Here is a 24,774-nt window from a genome sequence, read left to right as displayed (position 1 = left end):
AATTGGAAAAATAGACTGGTAGTGTATCTCAAGAGAGTGAGTTTGTTGAATGCCTAAGAGATGGCTTTTTAATGGACAATGCCAAACTTTTAATTAAATCGTTGCATAGCATGGACCATACGGAATTGTTGTCAGAGTATGCTACTTTCAGACATATTTTAAGGTGCCCAGGTCAAGTACTCTTTGAGACAACTGTGAATGAGAATTGGTGGATTTAAGTTGCACTGCCAAGATGTGGCCACTAAATCTAGGTCACTCAGTGCAGTACTGAGGGAGGTGCATATTATTGCAGGTGCTGGTTGCTAGGTGAGGTTAAACAGCTTCTTCTTCAAGGTGAGATAAAACTTAACATGGCACTTTTCAAAGAACAACATGGAAGGTCTTGGGTTACAAGGCAATATTAACCTCTCAATCATCATCACGAGAATAGATTATTTTGTGCTACATAAAAATTGATGACTGAGTTTCTTACATGTTAATCATGATAACACGCAAAAGTATTTCATTGAGTTTGAAGCATTTAAATGGTATGAAAAAATTGACAAGAAGTCACAGTCCCCAAGAAGGCTGCCCTTTAATCGGCAGAGTTTACAGTTTCTTTAATTTAGTGACAATGAGTACACGATGAGTGTTTCCTGGAATTTAGCTTTCAGTGCATTGTTGAATAATTAACTGGATATTAATGACTTTGCAAGTATAGAAGCTGCAGTTTTGGGAAGAGGAACATTAATGACTTTAAACTCCTGATTTGGCTAATATGCTTTGGAAAGTTATTTTAGCCAAAACAATTCTTTGGCTTGAACTGTTGACTTCCTGAATCATTGCAGGATATTATTTCACTAACACAAGTGATCCTGCAGATATTAGAAATCTTGAGCAACACACACAAAATGCTAGAGAAACTCAGCAAGTCGTGCAGCATCTATAGGGAATAAACAATTGAGGTTTCAAGCCAAGACCATTCATTAGTAAATGAAAAGTAGAAACCAAAAATGCAAGGTGGGGAGAGGGGAAGGAATACAAGCTGGTAGGTAATAAGTGAGACCATGTGAAGGGGAAAATAGCCGAATCAGGGAGGAGAGGTACGAAGTAAGAACCTGGGAGGGGATAGGTGGATGAGATAAAGGGCTGAAGAAGATCTAATCTAATAGAAGAGGACAGTGGACCATGGTAGAAAGGGAAGGAAGAGGGCACCAGAGGAAGTAATGGGCAGGTAAGGAGAAGAGAGTGAAGACTGAGAGGGAACCAAAATCGGGCATGGAGAAAGAGAGAAGAGGAGGGGCTGAAATTACCATAAACTAGAGAGATGTTCATGCCATCAGGTTGATGACTACTCAGACAGAATATGAGGTGTTACTCCTCCAGCCTGAGTGTAGTCTCATCATGGTAGAGAGGAGGCCATGGATCAACATGTCGGAATGGGATTGGGAAGTTGAATTTAAATAGGTGGCTACCGGGAAATTGTGCCCTTTTTTGGCAGAAGGTGTTCAATAAAGCCGACCCCCAATCAACATCAGGTCTCCATAGTAGCATAGCATTTACTGCGATACTATTACAGCTCGGGAGATTCCAGAGTTCGGAGTTCAATTCCGGCACCATTCTGTAAGGAGTCTCTGTATGTCATCCCCATGGAATCCATGGGTTTTCTCCAAGTCCTCTGGTTTCCTCCCACAGTCCAAAGATATAGCGGGTAGTTTAATTGGACATTGTAAATTGTCCCAAAATTAGGTTAGGGTTAATAGGGTTTATTGGGGGTTGCTGGGGTAGCGTGAATCGAAGGGCCGGAGGAGACTACTCCTTACTGTATCACTAAATAAATAAATATATAAATATTTTAAAGTCATCATCATATATTTTAAAGGAAAAAATTTCAAGTACTGATACCAAAAGATTCCTCAACAAAATGTAGAGTTTTTGAGACATTGTTTTATTGAATCTTGAGCATCAACTCCTTTAAATTACGATCCAACACAGAGAGCAACAGCAAGTGGATGTCCCTTTTTACTCTGGAGGCTGAATAATTTATAGTGGTTCTTCTCTTTCACCAAGTAAGACAAGAGTAAAAGAAACTTTGACAAAATTTCCACCCTCCCAGAAAGTGACCCAATAATGTTAGAATAGTATCCAAATATGCAGTTTGTTAGATGAAAGTACTGTAGATGCCAAAGTAGAGTGCATATGCAAATGGAATCAGGAACAGACAAACCTGCCATTTGCAGTCAGTCGTGAAAGGTTCGAACAAGCAAGGTAAACACGAGGAAATCTGCAGATGCTGGAAATTCAAGCAACAAACACAAAATGCTGGTGAAATGCAGCAGGCCAGACAGCATCCATAGGAAGAAGCACAGATGACGTTTTGGGCCGAGACCCTTCGTCAAGACTAACTGAAAGAAGAGATAGTAAGAGATTTCAAAGTGGGACGGGAAGGGGGAGATACGAAGTGATAGGAGAAGACAGGAGGGGGAGGGATAGAGCTAACAGCTAGAAAGTTGATTAACAAAAAGGATACAAAGCTGGAGAAGGGAGAGGATCATGGGACGGGAGGCCTAGGGAGAAAGAAAGGGAGAGGGGAGTGCCAGAGGTAAATATTTTTTTTGCACGTACATACTGGCCTATCCCAATAGAAGTCAACAACTATTTTCTCCAACCATAAATTTATATAACCAGTACCAAAATTGAAGGAAAGCTTCTTTATGATACATAAGAATCTTAGCAAACTTTAAGCTTGAAATTTTTATTTTAGCAAAGTATTATTACAATTTCCATATTAGTTCTAAATTTTCTAATATTTTGATCAATAACGTAATTGTAGGAATACATAGAACGTGTTCTGCAGAAGGAGCAAGTGCTAAATGAAATGAGGCTTAAGGAGCCACGAAATGAAGAAGAGGTTGCCCGCGCTGCCAATCTGCTCAAATTGGTTCTGGTATGAAACTACTGCTATACCTATATAATGCACTCTCCCATGCTAAAAATGTAAATACACTGTATATTAAAGAGAAGTGGGAGAAAGAAGCGGGGTTGGTACTTTCAGAGGAGGCTTGGGGGAAAATCTGCAGCTTTCAATGGTCCTCGACTAATTCTTTGACTTGGAGAGAACATTGTTGGAAAAACATTATAAGATACTTCAAGACCCCATATCAGGAAAAATATAAAGATACAAATGTGATGTGTTGGAGAAGGTGCGGCTCCAAGGAGGCAAATCATTTTCATATTTTCTGGGATTGCCCTAAATTAAGTCTATTTTGGGAAGGTATTCATAGAACATTAGTTAAGGTACTTAGGTCCCAGATACCTCTGAACTTTGAGACGCTCTATTTGGGGCATGTATTGTTCCTTGAACAGAAGGAAGATATAAAGTTGCTGCAGGCCCTCTTAGCGGCAAGTAAGAAATCAATCACTAGAAAATGGCTAAACCCAATACCACCTACATTAGAAGATTGGTACGAAATTATCTTGGAAATATTTAAAATGGAAAAGTTGACCTACTCCCTGAGAACTCAAAAAGAAACATTTTATCAAATCTGGAATAAATGGATTGAATATATAACCCCAATGCGAGCAGACTTTAGATGACTCTCCTAATGATTTATATTGCTCTTCTCATCAACACAGTAATATTGCTAACGTAAGCACCCCTAGTCTAAATGTTTGTTGTTTTTTTTTGGAAAATAGAGAATTAACACAAGTAAAGGGAAAGATTTGGGAAAGGGATAAAAAAAAATGAAAAAATTAAGTAATTAAGTACATAGGGATTGGATAATTATGTCTGCGGGCAGGAACAAGCACGAACAAATTGGGATATAAACACCTACAATGGTTGGTATATAGGCTTGTATGCAACATTTTGGACCAGTGGAAATGGTCCAGAAGGGTTGTATGGAAACTATTATTACCATTTTTCTTAACAACTAATTTCATTACTTAGCCTAATAGGTTAGTTTTACCACAGTACATAATTACCTATTTAAATGTTTATTTTGCTTTTATATCATCTCAATGTGTACTTAAGAATGTATAAATAATTGTAGTTTTATACATATAAAAAAAATGGAAAAGGTTATATGTGTGAAAAAAGTACATGATAATTGTGAACTCCTTATCCAAATAAAAATAAAATTAAAAAAAAAAGAAACTACTGCTATAACTTGAGACAGTTCATCAAATAATGTCTATTATTCAAAAGTAATTATGATATAGTATAAAGCATAGTCACGCTCTATCTAGGACAATAGGTTTTAGAAGCAAGTACTAACCTGGATTGGATGCAACATTAATTCACCAGAATATGGCCTGTGCATAAATTTGCTATTTTTCCTTGAGGTCGAGGAGTCAACTAATTAAACTGCTTCAAATGCTAAATGGATTTGATAGTATAAATGCAGAAAAAAATTTACTCTGGCAGGGAAATCCATAGGGGTATAAAAGTAATATTAATCCTAATATTAGAGCCAGGCCAATTCAGATTAAATTTAGAAAATGCTGTTTTACAAAAAGAAGTAACGGTAATCTGGAGCACTCTTCTCAAAGGTTGGCTATGGATATTAAGGAAGTCAAATTTTTCACAAATTCTTTTTCAAGTGAATCCATCAAGTGATAAGCAATAAACATGGGTAAAAGAAGTTTTGGTACAAATAATCCAAGTTCTCAAAATATGTAAATCAACTTGGGTAGTCTCATCCTTCCCCATCAGCTCAGAGGTTTGGTGTAATATTTATTTATTTATTAATTTATGGGATGTGGGCATTGCCAGCTTAGCCAGCATTTATTGCCCACCTCTAGTTGCCCTTGAGAAGGTGGTGATGAGCTGCCGCCTTGAACCGCTCCTGTCCCTGAGGTGTAAGTACACCCACAGTGCTGTTAGGGAATTCCATAATTTTGACCCAGCAACAATGAAGGAACAGCGATATGTTTCCAAGTCAGGATGGTGAATGATTTGGAGGAGGTTTTCCAAAGTATTTGGTGTTCTCGTCCTTCTAGATGGTAGTGGTTGTGGGTCTGGAAGGTGCTGCCTTAGGAACTTTGATGTTTTGTTGCAGTGCATCTTGTAGATAGCACACATTGCTACAACTGTTCATCAATGGTGGAGGAATTGGATGCTTGTGGAAGGGGTACCAATCAAGTGGGCTGCCTTGTACTGGATGGTGTCAAGCTTCTTGAGTGTTGATGGAGCTGCACTCATCCAAGCGAGTAGCGAGTATTCTAGCACATTCCTGACCTGAGCTTTGTAGATGGTAGACAGGCTTTGGGGAGTCAGGAGGTGAGTTACACACCGCAGGATTCTTAGCCTTTGTCCTGCTCTGGTAGCCACTGTGTTTATATGACTAGACCAGTTCAGTTTCCTGTCAATGGTAACCCCCAGGATGTTGATAGTAGGGGATTCATTGATGGTGATGCCACTGAATGTCAAGGGATGATGATTAGAGCCTCTCTTGTTGGAGATGATCATTTCTTGGCACTTGCATGGCTCGAATGTTACCTGCCACTTACCAGCCCAAGCCTGGATATTGTCCAGATCCTGCTGCATTTGGGTATGAACTGTTTCACTATCTGAGGAGTCACAAATGGTGCAGAACATTGTGCAGTCAGCTGTGAACATCCCCACTTCTGACCTGATGATGGAAGGGAGGTCATTGATGAAGCAGCTGAAGATGGTTAGTCCTGGGACACTTCCTTGAGGAACTCCTGCAGTGGAGGGTTTCCCCCTAATTCCCATTGACTCCACTTTAGCTAGGGCACCTCGATGCCATACTTGGTCAAATGCTGCCTTGATGTCAAGGGCTGCCGCTCTTACCTCACTTCTGGTATTTAGCTCTTTGGTCCATGTTTGGACGAAGGGGTTGATGAGGACAGGAGCTGAGCGGCCTTGACGGAACCAAAACTGGACATCTGTAAGCAGATTATTGCCAAGTAGGTGATGCATGATAGCACTGTTAGTGACCCCCTTCCATTACTTTGCTGATGATTGAGAGTAGTCAAATAGAGCAGTAATTGACTGGATTGGACTTGTCTTGTTTCTTGTGTACAGGACATACCTGGGCAATTTTCCACGTTGCAGGGTAGATGACGGTAATTTCATAAATTGTCATTATTTTCTCTACAATTGGTGATGTCACATGCCCCATTTAGCGGGGCATGTAAACTATTTTGACTTAAATTTTGGCATAATTTAGTATAATCTTATTTAGTGTCTTCGATGCTTTAGAAGAGATATTAATTGATTTACTTTAGAACAGGTTAATGTTTTGTGTAATAGCAGCAAAATCACCTTTAGCCAATTACATTATTCATACTCCCAGTTTCAGAGAGCAAAACTGAAACCTAGTTTGATGCAGCAGAATAATTTTGTGTTATTGTTCTTTTCCATCAGTGATCCTTTCCCATTTCTCATGAATCTGTTTCTTTGTAAATGTTCAAAGCTGCTGTAGATCACCAGTATAGAGCCAATGTCCAAATAGATGTCTTCCCACATGAGAGGAAGAGAACAAGGTTAATGTTAGAACATAAATTTTATCACATTTTATTATTGCTATTAAATGTATATTATTCTTGGATCATGAAAATTTATGTTCTTCTCACTTTACATCACACCCCAAGGTAGCATGTTTTGTTCGCATTTTATTTCTATTTGACATTTTTGCATAAATAATGCTTTTGTTCTGTACAGTCTTTACCTGATGATGAGCTACGACAAATGGAAGAGAAGGAAGCAAATAAAGGTACATTTCTGAGTGTTTACGTGACAACAGGATAGTAATTGTGGAGTTTTTGAATAGTTAGCTGAGGAGATTTGAACAGATAAATATTTATTCTGCTGTAACATTCTCTATTTGAAACATAATTGAATAACATTTTAGATTATGCTACCAAATCAGGTACTTGATAACTGGAAACTGATTTTAAGTTGTAACTTATTAGCAGAACAGATTCTGCAGATGCTGGAAATCTAGAATAACACACACAAAATGCTGGATGAGCTTAGCAGGTCAGGCAGCATCTATGGAGGGGAATAAGTGGACAGTGTTTCAGGTCAAAACCCTTCATCAAGACTAGAAAGGAAGAGGAAAGAAAGCTGCTTGCCCTCTTCCTTCAACGGTGTTCAGGACACTCAACACCTGACAGAACAAAGTAGCCTATTTCACAGGTACCTCATCCACAACTATTCACTCACCACACTATACACATGGAACCTTGAGTCATAGTGAGTTGCTGCAGGGCATGCTTTAGGTGATTCAATAATGCATCACCATCAGTACAAATACAGAATTAATATATTTTGAAATAGACCAAAAGCAGGGAAATGAAAGTTCTTCTGTATTTCATTATGTTGCAGGATTTACATTGATGGCAATCGCATTTTTGATGGGATTCTTAGCAGTGTAACCACTGTTTTTCCTCTTTCTCATCCAAGCTAACATCTACCCAATAATGATGTAATATCAATTGTAAAAATAATCACCTCTGGAGGAGGAATCCATAGATTTTTATATTTTTTCCTGTTACTAGTTCCCTCTGCTATTTAAAAATCTTAAAGCAAGCAAATTTTGCAGCTATTTTAAATCAACTGCTGGTAATAGCAACAAATGTAATTTGATTTGGAATCAGGTTTATTATCACTGATGTATGTCAGAAATTTGTTTTGTGATGACAGTATAATGCAAGACATAAAATTACTATGTGTTACAAACAATATATAAATTAACAGTGCAGGAGAAGAATGGTGAGGTAGAGTTCACAGTCCATTCCGAAATCTGATGGGAGAGAAGAAGAAGCAATTCCTAAATTATTGGCTGTGGGTTTTCAAGTACCTCCCCCCGGTTGTAGTAATAAAAAGCGGACCTGTCCCAGATGGTGAAGGTGCTTAATGACGGATGCCACCTTCTTGTGGCACCGCGTTTTGAGATGTCCTTGATGATGGCTCAATGGAGCTGGCTGAGTCTACAACCCTTTGCATCTTCTTTCTCCTGAGCATTGGAGCTTGCGTACCAGGGATTGATGCAACCAGTCAGAATGCTCTTCACCCTACAACAGTAGAAATTTGCTGGGGTCTTTGATGACAAACCACAGTTACTCAAACTCCTAATACAGCATGTGTGCTGGGTGCCCTCACCATGATTGTACCAAAGTGTTAGGCTCAGGTCAAAGTGTTAGGTCATGCCAATGTTGAGTGCAAGGTTGTTGTGCGACACCATTCAACCAGCTGAAATTTCTCTCTCCTGTATGCCTCTTCCATGTCTTCTGAGATTCTGTTAACAACATTGATGTCATCAACAATTTTATAGATTTCATGCAAATATGTTAGTATGATGTAATAAGCTTGATGGTCTATGTAGTTTCCAAGCATCTTATAGTTCTATTATATGTTATGTATACACAGTTGATGTAGCTTCAATTTATGAGGAAGCTATATCGTCCACTTTCCAGAACGTATCTGAGAGATACACATGTGAATGGATTGAAGCAGACTCAGAGAGGTATGTCAATACAATTTTTACAAAATGTTTTGCTATTTATTTCATTATTCAGACTACACAGGTGCTATCAACTACCTTAAATGGAGTTATGTATCCAAAACAAATCTACCTAGTGATATGCTGGGTGATTAGAGTGAAGCAGTTTCCTTTTACAGGAACGAAAAAACACTCAGTGGCAAAATTCCATCAACAGCACAATTGCCAAAGTTCTATCTTTGAACATCTACCAAGCTAATATCTTTAGCCTTAAAGTAACTAGATATATAAAAAGATAAATACAATGAAAAAATTAAATACTTATACAACAATCATTTAACAATTCATAGAAGAATATTAGAAGAGTAATGGCCCAGGAGGAGGCCATTAAACACTTCAAATCCATGTTCATTATCTTCAAGAGTAGTACAGCTAGTCTTACACACCCTCTATTCTCTTTAGCCCTGATTACATTAACGTTTTGCTGTGTAATTAGGCTTTTCCACATCTCTTCTTCGTTCTTTTACCAATCGCTTAAAGCTATTTTATTTGGTTCTAGAACCTTCCATAAATGGGAAGGTTCTCTCTATCCACAGGGTTTAGTGTCCTCATTATTTTAAATGTAATGCTATCTCTCCACCTTTTGCTATGAGAGCCAATTCTAGTTTCCCCACCCTTTTCTGTAACATAAGTGTCATATCCCTGGAATTTTTTCCATAGTATTTCTCTACATTTCTCCATCCCTCACAGTCTTCCCAAGATGTGACCTGAATAAATATTGTTCAAATTTTATGTAGAATTCAATTTTGTATTCTGTAAAGAATGGTGAAGAAAGTATGCCTTACAAAGCAAAATAACTACTTCTAGTGTCAATATCACAGTGTGTACAGTATTATCAAGTGCATCATAAACTTGATGCCTAATCACAGACTAAGTAAATGAAACTTCTTAAGCCTGAAATTTCTCAAAACGAAGTAAGCAATTCCACTTGGAATTTTCAGCAATAACCTCTAATATGAGGAGGTTTGGACTGCACTGATCAAGTTGGAGTGACTGCTTTGCAGCTGTCAGCTAAAAGACTCATTCAAGTAAAGAATGGATATAGAAAGGTGGCAATCAGAGAGGTCATTTGGGAAGTTATTGCAATTATTTCTAATATGTACTAAATAGTGACTCCTTTGTAATATGTTACTTGCTCTTTTTACGGCACTATTTCATGTTTTTGCCAGTAATTCTAAAGATTATTAAGTATCTCAACGTTCAAAGTTAAAAGTAAATTTATTATCAAAGAACTTAAATGTCAGCATGTACTACCTTAATATTCAAGACTCTAGATCCTAATGAAAATTATTTGTATATGAATAAGTCAGTGACTTTCATAATCTATGTATTTGTTTCCCTTGTGTCTGCAGCAACCAAAAACGTATCTGTGCATCTCGATGGCCACAAACAATGGAACAATACAGGTAATTATAAACTAAGAAAGATTCAACTTTGTAACTTCTGATGAATACTGTATATCAAAATAGAGAAATGTGACTTGCATACATTTTATCATATTTAACATTTTATATTTCATGACTTTCTATTCTAACGGCAGATTAATATATCGTTTACCAAATTCATGAGCCATCACTCAAGTAATGCAGTAGTTTCAACACTGACCCGCACAAACTCCAGTGTCGTGGTGACATTTCTAATCAGAACAATGGCATAACCCTTGTCTAATCAAGACCCTTCCCTCTGGTGCCCCTGATAGGGAAGAAGGATTTCTGTGGATCAATGAGAACAGCAGCAGCAGTTTAAGGAGGGACTTTGTAGTACAGCCCACTGGTAGATCCAGTAATCTCCATGCACTCCCATTTAGTTAACATTCCCTAGACAGCCAGTTTACACCATACGTAAAGATTTTTGTACACAGCATCCCACATCCCACCAAAAATATACACCCATATATGCCACCAAAGGAAAATAACTTCCATAGCTTGTCAAAAACAAAGTCAAAGCAACAATCCATAAACAGCACATCCTGGAATTTAAAGAAGTGCATTTAACAGTTGCTGTGCCATGGGTCCTCAATCATTTTGTTCACAGACCTGTTACTTGAAATAGAGTAGTATGCAAGGTTCCTGAATCAGGCTTTGATGCTAAAGAAGGCAGAAGGCCTTTCATGGATTAACTTGATAAGTAAAGGGGTTGGAGAAAGGTTGGCTGATGTTGACTGGTTGGGGGTAGAATGGCTTATGTTAAAAGGGGATGGGCATTGCCGGTCAGATGGGGGTTACAATCAACAGGCATGCAGCTGTCAGTCACAGAACTGGCAGCCAAGAATGTAGTCATTGGTCAAGGGATCAGGGTATAAATGACTTGACTAAGAGTATATGTTCTTTTGTTGGAGGATGGCCAGGGTGTTAGTTGAGCCAGGAGGAATAATGATGAATGATGGTGTTAAGTGTAATGCCTGCATAGGAGGCTGGCTATTAGTCTGGGATACAACTGTCAGTCGAGAGGTTTTAAGACCAAAAGGAATGATGTCATTGTCAGGAATGGTGTCAAGTTGAATTAAATCAAAGGCAGGTCAATGGATGGAGAGGTTAATGGAAGATCAACTTGTGGGGTGAGTGGATCTTTGGTAGGGTTGGTACTGGTGTGTGGGGGTAGTCTAAGGAAAAGCTGTAAGAAAATAATTGAAAGGATTTCATTTGATTTGCATATCCAAGACTAGCCAGGAAACTGCTATTTTTCCCCATTCTTCTTTACAAAACTGCTCAAGCTCTGTCAGATTGCACGGAGATCATGAGTGAGCAGCTCTTTTCAGGTCCAGCAACAAATTCACAATTGGATTGAGGTCTGGGCTCTGACTTGGCCACTCCAGGACATTAATGTTATTTTTAAGCCATTCCTGTGTAGCTTTGGCTTTATGCCTGGGGTCATTGTCTTGCTGGAAAACAAATCTTCTCCCAAGTCGCATTTCTCTTGCAGACTGCATCAGGTTTTCCTTCAGATTTCCCTGTATTTTGAAGCATTCATTTTACCCTCTACCTTCGCAACCATTCCAGGGCCTGCCACAGAGAAGCATTCCCACAGCATGATGCAGCTACCACCATGTTCACGCTAGGGATGGTATGTTTTTGATGATGTGCTATGTTTGGCTTATGCCAAACATAGTGTTTAGTCTGATAGCCAAAAAGCTCAATTTTGGTTTCATCAGACCATAGAACCTTCTTCCAGCTGACTTCAGAGTCTCCCACGTGCTTTCTGGCAAACTCTAGCTGAGATTTCATGTGAGTTTTTTTCAACAGTGGCTTTCTCTTTACTACTCTCCCATATGGTTTCTATGGTGAAGTACGTGGCCAAAAGTTGTTGTATGTGCAGTCTCTCCCATCTGAGACACTGAAGCTTGTAACTCCCCTAGAGTTTCATAGGTCTCTTGGTGGTCTCCCTCACTCGTCCCCTTCTTGTGCGGTCACTCAGTTTTTGATACAGATTTACAGCTGTGCCATGCTCTTTCCATTTCTTGATGATTGACTTAACTGTACTCTTAAGCGATATTGACTGACTTGGAAATTTTCTTGTATCCATCTCTTAACCTGTGCTTTTCAATAACCTTTTCACGAAGGTGCTTGGAGTGTTCTTTTGTCTTCATGGTGCAGTTTTTGCCAGGATTCTGACTCTCCAGCATTTGGACCTTGAATGCACACAGTGATCTCCATTTAACTAATTATGTGACTTCTAAAACCTACTGGCTGCACCTCTGATGATTTGGTGTGTCATATTAAAGGGAATGAATATTTATGCAATCAATTATTTTGTGTTTTAGATCACTTTGTAGAGATCTGTTTTCGCTTTGACGCAGGTGTCTTTTTCTGTTGATCAGTGTCAAAAAAAGCCAAATTAAATCCACTGTGATTCAATGTTGTAAAACAATAAAACATGAAAACTTCAAAGGTGTGAATACTTTTAATAGGCACTGTATATTCACATTAATCTTCAGAAGTTGAATAATAGATGTTCTTACCTGCTTCCTCGGTAAAGGTGGCTTTATATTATCTTGTGTAATACTGTAGAGCAAAAGTAGGAATTGGCATCTGAATTAGTTATTAATTAAATATATAATCCTCTGAAAATGTAATTTTCCTTGTTGGCCACTGATAGTGGGTTGAGTTTTTGGTTTTGAGATTCAGATTTCATTGAACGATTTAAATTCTAAACCAAATATTTGGAGTTTAGCAAGCACTCATCCAACTACTTACCAGTAATTAATACTAAACACTCATTTCAATAGGTTTAGCATTATTGCCACATGCGTCTTTGGAAATCAATATTTCATGTCATATGTGCTTAGAAATAATTAAGTGCTGGTGACCTGCTTTGTCTTAGTATTGATTTTGCATCCCGCAAGTTGTGAAAAATCTGAAAATCAGCAAGTAAATTAGCAAATTACTTTTCAAAAGTTTGTATTATGGAAATAAAAATATCAGTAACACCTTCAAAAGAAATCCAGAATTTTTAAAAAAAATTTCCGTATTGTTTTGAGTGAGTGAGAGGGCTCTGTCATTTAGAGTTGATCATGGATATAGTGTCCTAGCTGTCTAGATACACAAGCCCAGGCAGTACAATATGGAGAGCAAGCTGTTGCCCATGTAGCAAGCTCACTCTCTCCATCCATCTGATGTACCCAAAGGAACGACAGAGATCGATACAGTTTGGTACCTGCAGCGTTGCAGGAGTTGCCAGTCAGCATTGAAGTCAATGTAGGACTGCCTTAGGCACTCCAGCTCAGGATTGCTCCTCAGGGTTTGCTCCTGAAACTTTCCCTATGAGTGGGTATAGTCGTGAGGCAGCAGAGATTTGAGATCAGAGTTTTCCTTCTCCTAAATGAGCTGCCAGCCACAGCTGACAAGCCCCATCAGGATGAAGCAACTGGTTTTAAGGCTCCATTAGCCCGCCTTTGCCCCTTCTTCTGTCAGTAGAAACGGTTCCAACGGGCTTAGTAGCTAAGCCATGCGTGAAGACCAGGAGTTGGATTTGGTTGTCAGAGGCTATTCGAGGTGCACTCCATTGGGAGCATTTAATAGGTAGTGGGACTTTGTCCCCATTACCACCCCAGCTATAACAACCTTAAGGAACCATGTTGTTTTACCACAACCTTAAGTGCATACTATAATTGATTCTAAATGCAAACAGATGTGATTTTTTTTTATATATCTTATAATTGTCTATGTATTAACAGACAGGAGCTTGAAGCAGATAAAGCCTGCAGATTAGCTTTGAGGAACATGATTGTCCCACCATATTTTCATTCTGAGTTGGACACGGCTTTTGACACATCTCAGGTATTGCTTTAGTTTATTTTTGTTAAAGCTTAATACTGCGTAAAAAAGTTAATGAGCCTTCTTCCATTGATCAGGAAGATAAACATCTTAATTTACAAATAATCAAATTTTTCAAGTTCAAACAAGTTGAATTTGTCAAAAACAAAGCTGATTGGAGAAAGCTAAGTAATATTAATGTTACAATAGATGTCATCCTGTTTCTAAAAATAATGATCATGCTTTAGAAACCTAACTGATTTATTTGAGAAGATGAAATTAATGATTGAGAGCTAATTAAGGATCACTGTAAATATATCTATAATTTAAATTAGTAGATACACTAACAAAAAACAGAGGTTGAAGAAGTAGGATTATAATGTAGTATCCCTCCACCTGAACCTCCTTTTTAATTTCTTATGTTCCCACTGAGGATACAGGATCACTCTTTTAATTACTCTTTTAGCTTAGCTGCACTTGTACAGTAAACGTAGTTTCATAGTTGAGGCATTTAAAGCTGGGCTACCGCCTCGACCTTCGCAGTTCCTTAAAGTATAAGTATTGCCATCAAGTTCCTGTTAAGAGTTTCAGGATTTGCAGCCAGTAATGTATAAGTAGTGATATTTTCATTGCCACTTGTCTTCCTGGCTGTAGACGTTAAAGGTTTTTAGAAGAGCCTGTTGGTGTATCTTGGTGAGTAACTTCAACAATGGTGAAAGGAATGAATATGTAGAAGTTAGGATGCCAGACAAGTACATGATCTTGAAATTCTTGGAACTGCACCCAATTAAGCAAGCTGAAATATTTCATCACACTTCTAGCTTATGCTTTGTAAATGTTGAAAGACTTGAGGAACCAGACAGTTAGTCATTCACTGCAAGATACAGAATTTCTAACTGCTCCAGCAGCCAAAATGTTTCTTGGCCAGCCCAGTGCAGCTTTTATCAATGGTGGCCTTCAGAATATTGATAGTGTTGTCAGGAGAGAGGAGTGGGGAGAAGGATGATAGCTAGACATTGGTAACGCCAGTGAATGTTAAAGGTAAATGTTTAGACTTTCTCTTGTTTATATTGCTCATTACCTGACATTTGTGCAGCATAAATATTACCTGTCATTGATCATTTTCTATTTTCCAGATTATATTTTAAGGGCCATTCTGATTTTATACAGTATAAATTTCTCAATATAAATGCTGTTTATGAATGGAATTAAGCATTGTGGACTTACAACATTTTGATTTGAAGAACTATGTTGTTGAACCAGCTGAAAGGACTAAGCAATTTTGCCCTTCATATCTTTTCTGCCATTCAATTACAAACGTTTGTAAATCAAGGGCGAAATATACAGACCTGCTTTGTGACTGGAAGTGCCTGTTTAATTTCCCGTCATGTTGATCTCAATGGAAAGCAACCCATTGGGACCGGCTCCAATAAATGAACTTCCAGTCATTCAGCACTGAAAATGATGAGGCACTGTAAAACAATTTCTATGCGTGACTTTTTCCAGTCCTGAAATTACCTAGTTCTAGAATTACTAGGTTAGGGAAAACACATCCATAAGCATGATTCACAGGATCCAGTGGCTTCATGGTGTTATTTTGATCTCTGTCATTTACTAAGGAATTACTGTCAAAAGGAGGCACAGCATAGGAACAGTTCCTTCAGATCCCTGAGACTGTGCCAACCATCAATTTCACATCTATGCTAATCTTACATAATCCTATTGTTTTTATCATTCCCATGTTCTCCCACTTGCCTATACTCAGTGGCTTTTACAATGGCCATTTAACCTACCAACCCACATGTCTTTCAGATGAGGATGGAAAAGAGAGTATCCAGTGGAAACACGTGGTCAAAGAGAGACCATGCAAACTCCACACCAACAGCACATAAAATCAAGATTGAACTTGGGCCATTGGTGCTGTGAAAGACCAATATGCACCACTATACCATCTTTTACTGTGGGATGTATAGGCACTGTGCTTGATATATTAGAGTGGCAATCTGGGAGAATGACTCATTAATTCCAGTAACATAATTCAAAGCAAAAGTCTCTTACAAACAGTGGTTTCAAAGTTCAGTGGCACAGTAAAAAATAATTTTTGCCCCCTTTATGGGAGGCAAGAAGCATATACAGTGCCAGTAAATAGTGCACAAACTACCGTATTGCAAAAGAACATAATACACTCACCTTGTAGTTCTTTATGAAAAAATATATATTTGGTTCTTTGTGTATATAATATGGAGGCTAATAGTTGCTTGAGACCACTATGACTAGATAGGTTTGCTCAGATTCCTAAGTTAGTTGTACTCAAGAAAATCAGATCTTGATCTGCCTATTAGTTTGCAAAAGTGTGATTTTGTAAAATTTACCACACCGCCAATCTTATCTCATTCAGCTCCCCCACCCAATCCCATCACACAAACCTCCTTCCCCAATAAACCCAAACCCCATTTGACCTCGCCAGTAACATCAGCCTCTGATCTCTCATTTCTTTTGGCCTCAGTTATTTTGCAGGTCAACTGCCTGATCTTCATTTACTCTTTCTGTATAGATAACTTGATAAAAACGAACATAAGATATAGGAGCAGGAATAGGCCATCGAGCCCCTCGAGTCCGCTCCACTATTCAATAAGATCATGGCTGATATGACCATGGACTCATCTCCACCTACCTGCCTTTTCCCCATAACCCTACTATGCAAAAATCTCTCCAACCTTGTTTTAAATATATTTACTGAGGTAGCTTCTGCAGCGAATTCCACAGATTCACCATTCTTTGGGAAAAGCAGCTCCTCCTCATCTCTGTCCCAAATTTACACCCCTGAATCTTAAGGCTACGTCCCCTAGTTCTAGACTCACCTACCAGTGGAATCAACTTTCCTGCCTCCATCTTTCTATCCCTTTCATAATTTTATATTTCTATAAGATCTCCTCTCATCCTTCTGAATTCCAGTGAGTACAGTCCCAGGTGACTCAATCTCTCTTCATAGTCTAACCCCCTTATCTCTGGAATCAACCTGGTGAACCTCCTCTGCACTGCCTCCAAAGCCAGTATATCCTTCCTCAAGTAAGGAGACCAAAACTGCATGCAGTACTCCAGATGCGGCCTCACCAGTACTCTGTATAGTTGCAGCATGACCTCCCGGCTCTTAAATTCAATCCCTCTAACAAAGGCCAACATTCCATTTGCCTTCTTGATAGCCTGCTGCACCTGCAAACCAACTTTTTACGATTCATGCACAAGCACTCCTAAGTCTTCTGCACAGCAGCATGCTGCAATCTTTTACCATTTGAATCATTTACTATTTTACCACCTGAACTTCCATTTTCCCTTCCAAAGTGGATGACCTCACATTTACCAACACTGTACTTCATCTGTCAGACCCTTGCCCACTCACTTAACCTATCTATATCTCTCTGCAAACTCTGTATCCTCTGCACAATTTGCTTTTGCACTCAATTTGGTGTCATCAGCAAATTTAGATGCACTACGCTCAGTCCCCTCTTCCAGACTGTTAATGTATATTGTGAACAGTTGTGGACCCAGCACCGACCCCTGTGGCACACTGATCGCCACTGGTTGCCAACCAGAGAAACACCCATGTATCCCAACTCTCTGCTTTTCTATTGGTTAAGCAATTCTCTATCCATGGTAATATATCAACCCCAACCTATACATCCTTATCTTATGGATAAGTCTTTTATGTGGCACCTTATTGAACACCTTCTGGAATTCCAAGTAAATTATATCCATCTGTTCTCCTCTATCCACTGCACTCGTTATATCCTCAAAAAACTCCAGTAACTTTGTCAAACAGGACCCACCTTTGCTGAATTCATGCTGCATCTGCCTGATGGATCTACTTCTTTCTAGATGGCTCGCTATTTCTTCTTTAATGATAGCTTCAAGCATTTTCCCAACTACAGATGTTAAGTTAACTGGCCTACAGTTACCCGCCTTTTGCCTACATTATTTTTTAAACAGTGGTGTGACCTTCACTGTCTTCCAATCCACCAGAACCTGCCCAGAGTCCAGAGAGTTTTGTAAATTATCACTAAAGCCTCAACTATAACCTCTGCCATTTCTTTCAGTACCCTGGGATGCATTCCATCAGGATCGGGAGACTTATCTATCTTTAGGTCCATAGATTTGCTCTCTAGTGATAGCTATTGTATCAAGGTGCTCACCTCCCACTACATCCATATCATCTCTCTTCGGCATGTTAGATACATCTTCCACAGTGAAAGCTGACACAAAATAGTCATTCAAAGCCTTGGCCATTTCCTCATTACCCAATATCAGTTCCCCCTTCTCATCATCCAAGAGACCTACTTTGGCCACGCTTTCCTGCTTGAAAATAATTATAAAAACTTTTACTGTCCATTTTTATATTTTGTGCTACTTTATTTTCATAATCTAGCTTCCCTTTCTTTATTGATCTCTTAGTGTTTCTTTGTTGCTTTTTAAAGTTTTCCCAATCTTCCACTTTCCCACTACCCCTGGCAACTTTGTATGCACAAGCATTTAGATTGATGCTTCCTTTATTTCCTTAATTAAGTATGGAATATACTTTCGGTGAATGCTGTGAAAAATCTCTTTGAAGGTCTTCTGCTGTTCCTCATTTGTCCCGCCATATAGCCTGTGTTCCCATTCTACCCTATCCAGCTCCTCCCTCATCCCATCGTAGTCTCCCTTGTTTAGGGATAACACACTGGTTTTAGATCAAACTATTGCATCCTCCATTTGTATGAGAAACTTAATCATACTGTGATCACTCTTTCCAAGAGGAGCCCTACCTACAATATTGCTAACTTTATCTGTCTCATTGCACAGGACCAGATCTAAGATAGCACGTTCCCTTGTAGGTTCAGCAACATTCTGTTGAAGAAAGCTATCACATATGCATTCTATGAAATCCTCAAGACTGCCTTGACCAACATGATTCAGTCCACCTGTGTGCAAGTTAAAGTCCCCCACGATAACTGCTGTTCCATTCTTACATGCCTCAGATATTTCTCAGTGTATTGCCTGTGCCACTGTAATGTTATTATTCGGTGGCCTGTAGACAACTCCCACCATTGATATTTTTCCCCTACCCAGATGGATTCAACATTCTGCTCCTCAGATCTTCTGTTATCTCTCACTATCATCCTGATCTCTTCTTTAATTAAGAGTGCTATCCCACCTCCCTTACCTTCCTGCCTATCCTTCCATATTACCTGATATTCTTGAATATTTAATTCCCAGTCCTCTCCACCCTGCAACCACGTTTCTGTAATGGCCAGTAAATCATACCCCTTTATACTGATTTGTGCCGCAAGTTCACTAACCTTGTTACAAATACTATGGGCACTCAGATAAAGTGCTCTTACACTCATTGTACCTTTAAAATCTTGTAATCTTTTTCTCTTATGCACTTGCTGCACTCCACCCTTACTTTTCTCTTTTTTAACTTTTGTTTTTTCTTTATCTTTATCCACACTTTTTGCTTTTACTTCATCTATACTTCTTCAATCTGTTGAACCCACCTCCCCTGCTACTTAGTTTAAAGCCCTATCCACAACCCTATTTATGCGATTCAGCAGAATCCAGGTCCCATCACAGTTCAAGTGGAGCTTGTCCCGATGGAACAGCTCCTTCCTTCCCCAATACTGGTGCCAGTTTCCCATGAATTCAAACTCACTTCTCCCACACCAATCCTTCAGTTACGCACTTAACTTTCTAATCTGCTTAACCCTGTACCAATTTACAAGTGTTTCAGATAATAATCCAGAGATTACCACCTTTTTGGTTCTACTTTTTACTTTAGTCCCAGGCTGCTCAAATTCCCTCCCACTGCAAATTCCTGTGCAGGTCAGATAAGATATCCCAAACCCGAACTTGAAAGCCAAACTCTGATTTTGGAGTCATCTCTAGCCTTCCCATTCTGTATTCCATAAGGTGAACCTTTAATTCCTGACCTTTATTTTTTATAACATGGGGGGGGTTTTAAATAGGAAATTCCTTATTTTGATTATGACAATCTGCATTATAAATTTATTTCATTTGGTGTTGCATTGCACCATATACAAGTTGAGATGTATATAAAAATATTTTTTTTTAATTATTTTGTACAGAACTATGATATGGATTACTTACGAAGTCAGACAATGAAGATACCGGGTCCATCAGCTGATTCAGGCATGGGTGAGTAGTGCAACACTTTACACTCCAGATGTTGGTCTAATTTGAAATTACAAACTGGCGGAAGTATCAAAGGGAATAGATCACCTGACTTTCAGCTATTCCCTTTGAAATAAGAAGATAGTTGATACTCGACCTTGATTCCACATTCCCACCAAGTCCACGTTTCCCCCTTTTTATAGTCTCAATATGTTGACTCAGTCTTGTTACTCCATATATGAGTCCTCTCTAGATAACAATTAAAAAGATTTAAAGGCTTCTGAATAGCTGGCCCCTTATTCAGGTACTGTAGCCTTGATGTTAGACTCCCCAAATGTTAGCAAATGCCTCTTAATAACATTTTTGTCAAATCTTGTCAGATCCACCCATATTCTATCTGGACAGCTTTAATATTATCACTTCTGATTCATCTAAATTCCAGGAAGGACAGGCCAACACCATTTAATTTCTCCTCAAAACACTATCAAGAATTCAATCTGATAAACTTTCATTGTCCCACTTCTGTAACAATATGTATGCTTCCAGTGTTAGGAGATCAAACGTGTATGCAGTGTTTCAGGCATGATCTCATCAAAACCCTGTACACTTGAACTTACTATTATATTTCGGTCATCGTCTGGGTCATGCCAGCTTTTTGCAACTGCCATTACATAGGAGATGCACAAGTCCCACCCCACTAGATTAAGGAATAATTACATCCCTTAAACCATTAATTTCTTGAACCAGTCAACAAAACCCTAATAACTGGAATTTAGCAATATTTTGAATACTTTGCACTAAAATAGATTTTCTTTTCTTCTAAATGTATTTGCTTGTAAAAATATATTTTTGCACACACAGAACGCTAGAGGAACCTACTTACTCTCACAGTAATCTTGACTATACTTCTTCCCACCATGTCATTTGTAAAATGCTATTCCCTTTTCACATTTCTTCTGACACCATCATATCTATTCTCAGATGAGGCTCTCCATTCTAGAATACCTGAAATGTCCTCCTCCTTCAAGGAGCACTATTTCCCTTCCCTTCCACCACCACTGACACTGCCTTCACCTGTATCTCCTCCATTTTGTAAACATCTGCCCATAATAAGGATAGAGTTCCGCTTGTCCCTACCTACCACCACACGAGCCTCTAGTACATCATTCTACAACCTCCACCATCTCCAATGGGGTCCTACCGCTAAGCAAATCTTTTTCCCTCACCTCCCCCAACTCTGCACTTTCCATAGGGATTGTGCTCCATGTGACTCCCTTGTCAATTCATCCCTCCCCACAGGTCTCCCTTATGACACATCCCTGCAAGCATAACAAGTGCTACTCCTGCCCCTACACCCCCTCCCTTACCACCATTCAGGACTTCAAACAGTTCTTTCAGGTGAAGCACCACTTTGCCTGCAAGTCTGTTGGGGTCATTTCTTATAGATTAGATTAGATTAGATTCAACTTTATTGTCATTGTGCCGAGTACGGATACAAAGCCAATGAAATGCATTTAACATCTGACCAGATTAAGTTTTACCTGTCATATATTCATCAAAACATCAAAAAATATTGTGAAATGTGTCATTTGTCTCAATGACCAACACAGTCTTAGCATGTGCTGAAAGTCACACACAATTGCCGCCATGCTTCTGTCACCAACATAGCATGTCCACAACTTACTAACCCTAACCAGTACATCTTTTTGTAATATGGGAAGAAACTGGAACACACAGAGGAAACCTATATTCCCTCTGGATCACCTCCAACCTTGTGGCATGAACATCAATTTCTTTAATTTCTCCCCTCGTCCCTTCTCTTTTTTTTCCTATCCCATTCTGATTCCCCTTTCTTCCCTTCACCTCTCCTCATCTGCCCATCACCTCACTCCTGATGCTCCTCCTCCTTCCTTTTCTTCCATGGTCCGCTGTGCTCTCCAATTACTTTTCTCCTCCTTCAGCCATTTGCTTTTGCCAGCTATCTCCTGCCGCTTCTTAATTCATCCTCTGTCCCCCACCACCCAACTTCCCTCTCACCTGCCAGCTTGTAGTACTCCTCTCCCCCACCTTCTTATTCTGGCTCCTGCCTCACTTCTGTCCAGTCCTTATGAAAGATCACAGCCCGAAACATCAACTGTTAATTCCATTCCATGGATTCTTCCTGACTTGCTGAGTTTCTCGAGCATTTTGTATGTGTTCCTTAAGATTTCCAGTATCTGCAGATTCTCTTGGTTTATGTATAATTTATGTTTTCTTGTAAATGCTGCTCATATGATGCTATGTACCTGTGGTGCTGCTGCAATTATGTTTTAATTGCACCTATTCATTATATACTTGAGCACATGACAATAAACTCAACTTTGACTTTGACTTGGACTTCTCCCTTCCTAAGAACTTGTTGCTGCATGGTGGCGTTGCCTTTTGTGTATAAGGATATCCAGATTCCTCTAAATATCAACATGCAATGATTTCTCACTGATTAAAGTACTGAGTTTCCTACTTCCTACCAATATGCCCTGATATTATTATCAAATCTACCACTTCAATTCAGATGAAAGGTCTCAACTCAAAACATAAACCGTCCATTTTCCTCCATGGATGCTACCTACGAGCTCTTTACTCCCCACAAATCTCTTGCTCTGCTCATTTGGTCTAAATAAATAGATTTCATGCAAGAAGTAACAAAGGGAAAGTCATTGAATTACTGCATTTCTCGGGAATGGAAACTGAACTACCCACAGTTTAAAAAGCTGACCATGAAAGTGCTTATTTCAACCAATAGTCCAAATGATAAACTAATAGCCAATAGCTAAGTATTCCTGGTGAGGATCCTGCCTTTAGCAACAGCAGCAAGCGTTACTGGGTGAGTATAGCTTGTAGTAATTCTGGCTCTAGAGAATGCTAAAACTACATTCCTTCAGAAGGAATTTTGCTTCAATTTAACTGTTATTCTTTGATTCAAGATGCACATACCCTAGACACCTACAGGAAAAACTAGCCTGGTATTGTCCTAAGTGTATATCCAACCGATTGTGAGCTTAGAACACAGAGTGACCGAATTTCAAAGTTCAGTCATATTATCTTTTACTACATCCATAGATTCCAGCCTTGAGTTGAACCATTACAACACACAAATGCTGGAGGAACTCAGCAGGTCAGACAGCATCTGTGGAAATGAATAAACAGGCACCATTTCTGGCCAAAACTCTTCTGCAGGATAGGAATGAAAAGGGGAAGAGGCCAGACTGAAAAGGTGGAGGTGGAGATGAAGGACTAGCTAGTAGGTGGTAGGTGAAACCAGGTGGGTGGGAAAGAAGGCGAGAGGTGTAGACAGAGGCTTTGGAGAGGAAGCTGTTTTTTTCTGCCATGAATTTGCCCACTCACCTAACCTATCCAAGTTACCCTGCATCCTCTTAGCATCCTCCTCACTGCTAACACTGCTGCCCAGCTTCGTATCATCTGCAAACTTGGAGATGCTGCATTTAATTCCCTCGTCTAAGTCATTAATATATATTGTAAACAACTGGGGTCCCAGCACTGAGCCTTGCGGTACCCTACTGGTCACTGCCTGCCATTCTGAAAAGGTCCCGTTTATTCCCATTCTTTGCTTCCTGTCTGCCAACCAATTCTCTATCCACACCAATACCTTACCCCCAATACCGTGTGCTTTAAGTTTGCACACTCATCTCCTGTGTGGGACCTTGTCAAAAGCCTTTTGAAAATCCAAATATACCACATCCACTGGTTCTCCCCTATCCACTCTACTAGTTACATCCTCAAAAAATTCTATGAGATGCGTCAGACATGATTTTCCTTTCACAAATCCATGCTGACTTTGTCCGATCATTTCACCGCTTTCCAAATGTGCTGTTATCACATCTTTGATAACTGACTCTAGCATTTTCCCCACCACCGATGTCAGGCTAACCGGTCTATAATTCCCCGGTTTCTCTCTCCCTCCTTTTTTAAAAAGTGGGGTTACATTAGCCATCCTCCAATCCTCAGGAACTAGTCCAGAATCTGAAGAGTTTTGAAAAATTGTCACTAATGCATCCACTATTTCTTGGGCTACTTCCTTAAGCACTCTGGGATGCAGACCATCTGGCCCTGGGGATTTATCTACCTTCAATCCCTTCAATTTACCTAACACCACTTCCCGACTAACATGTATACTCAGCAAGCTTGGCAGTATCTCTAGATAAGAAAAACAAAATTCAGATCAAAGTCCTTCATCAGGACTGGAATACATTAAGGTAAAAAAAAAAGTTTCAAACCTGTTGAAAAAGAAGCAAGGAGGGCCGGCTGGTGGCGCAAGAACATCAGCGCCAGACCCAGGAGCAGAGGCTCCCGGGTTCAAAGCCAGTCGGGTCTGCTCCCGAGTACACTTTCCATCCATGCCGGGTTGAGTGTTGAGATCGCAACTCGACCTCGTAAAATAAAGGGAAGAATACTGCGAAAATGTCTCTGTGAGGAGTGGCGCGCCACACTGTCTCTCTCTCTCACTCCGTGCCTTGCAAAAGCCATGAAAAAGACATCAGCATGGATGCACACATGCACAGACACACTCGCACGCACACACACACACATACTCACATGCACACAGGCACATGCCAAAAAAAAAGAAGCAAGGAGAGAACAGAAGGAAAGGTTGTGATAGCTGTAGACTAGAACATGCTAAGTCACAAAGGATGTGATAGTGCAAGGCATCAGATTGAAAATGAAATTACCAATAGAATTTGGAATGCTCAAAACAATAGTGCTTGTTACTTGACATTTTAATATAAATAGCTCACCATTTAGTACCATTATTACTTCAGTATAAATCACCAAACTTCTGAACCCGGGTC

The 24,774-nt window shown here is 39.4% G+C and overlaps 1 protein-coding gene across 7 annotated transcripts in view; it reads left to right on the top strand.

Annotated features, from left to right (window-relative positions):
* The window catches only part of spag17 (sperm associated antigen 17), a 266,599-nt gene that overhangs the window by 187,395 nt on the left and 54,430 nt on the right, over positions 1 to 24,774 (top strand). For all 7 annotated transcript variants that reach the window (XM_063050679.1, XM_063050682.1, XM_063050683.1 and 4 more), the window contains 6 exons: positions 2,813 to 2,926; positions 6,668 to 6,719; positions 8,378 to 8,474; positions 9,863 to 9,916; positions 13,684 to 13,786; positions 19,882 to 19,951. In XM_063050679.1, coding sequence (XP_062906749.1) covers positions 2,813 to 2,926; positions 6,668 to 6,719; positions 8,378 to 8,474; positions 9,863 to 9,916; positions 13,684 to 13,786; positions 19,882 to 19,951 — 490 coding nt within the window. The remainder of the gene's footprint in view (positions 1 to 2,812; positions 2,927 to 6,667; positions 6,720 to 8,377; positions 8,475 to 9,862; positions 9,917 to 13,683; positions 13,787 to 19,881; positions 19,952 to 24,774) is intronic.

This window comes from Mobula hypostoma, chromosome 6 (assembly GCF_963921235.1).
Source record: "Mobula hypostoma chromosome 6, sMobHyp1.1, whole genome shotgun sequence".
In the NCBI taxonomy this organism is placed as follows: Eukaryota; Metazoa; Chordata; class Chondrichthyes; order Myliobatiformes; family Myliobatidae; genus Mobula; species Mobula hypostoma.
This window is presented reverse-complemented; position numbering and strand designations above follow the sequence as displayed.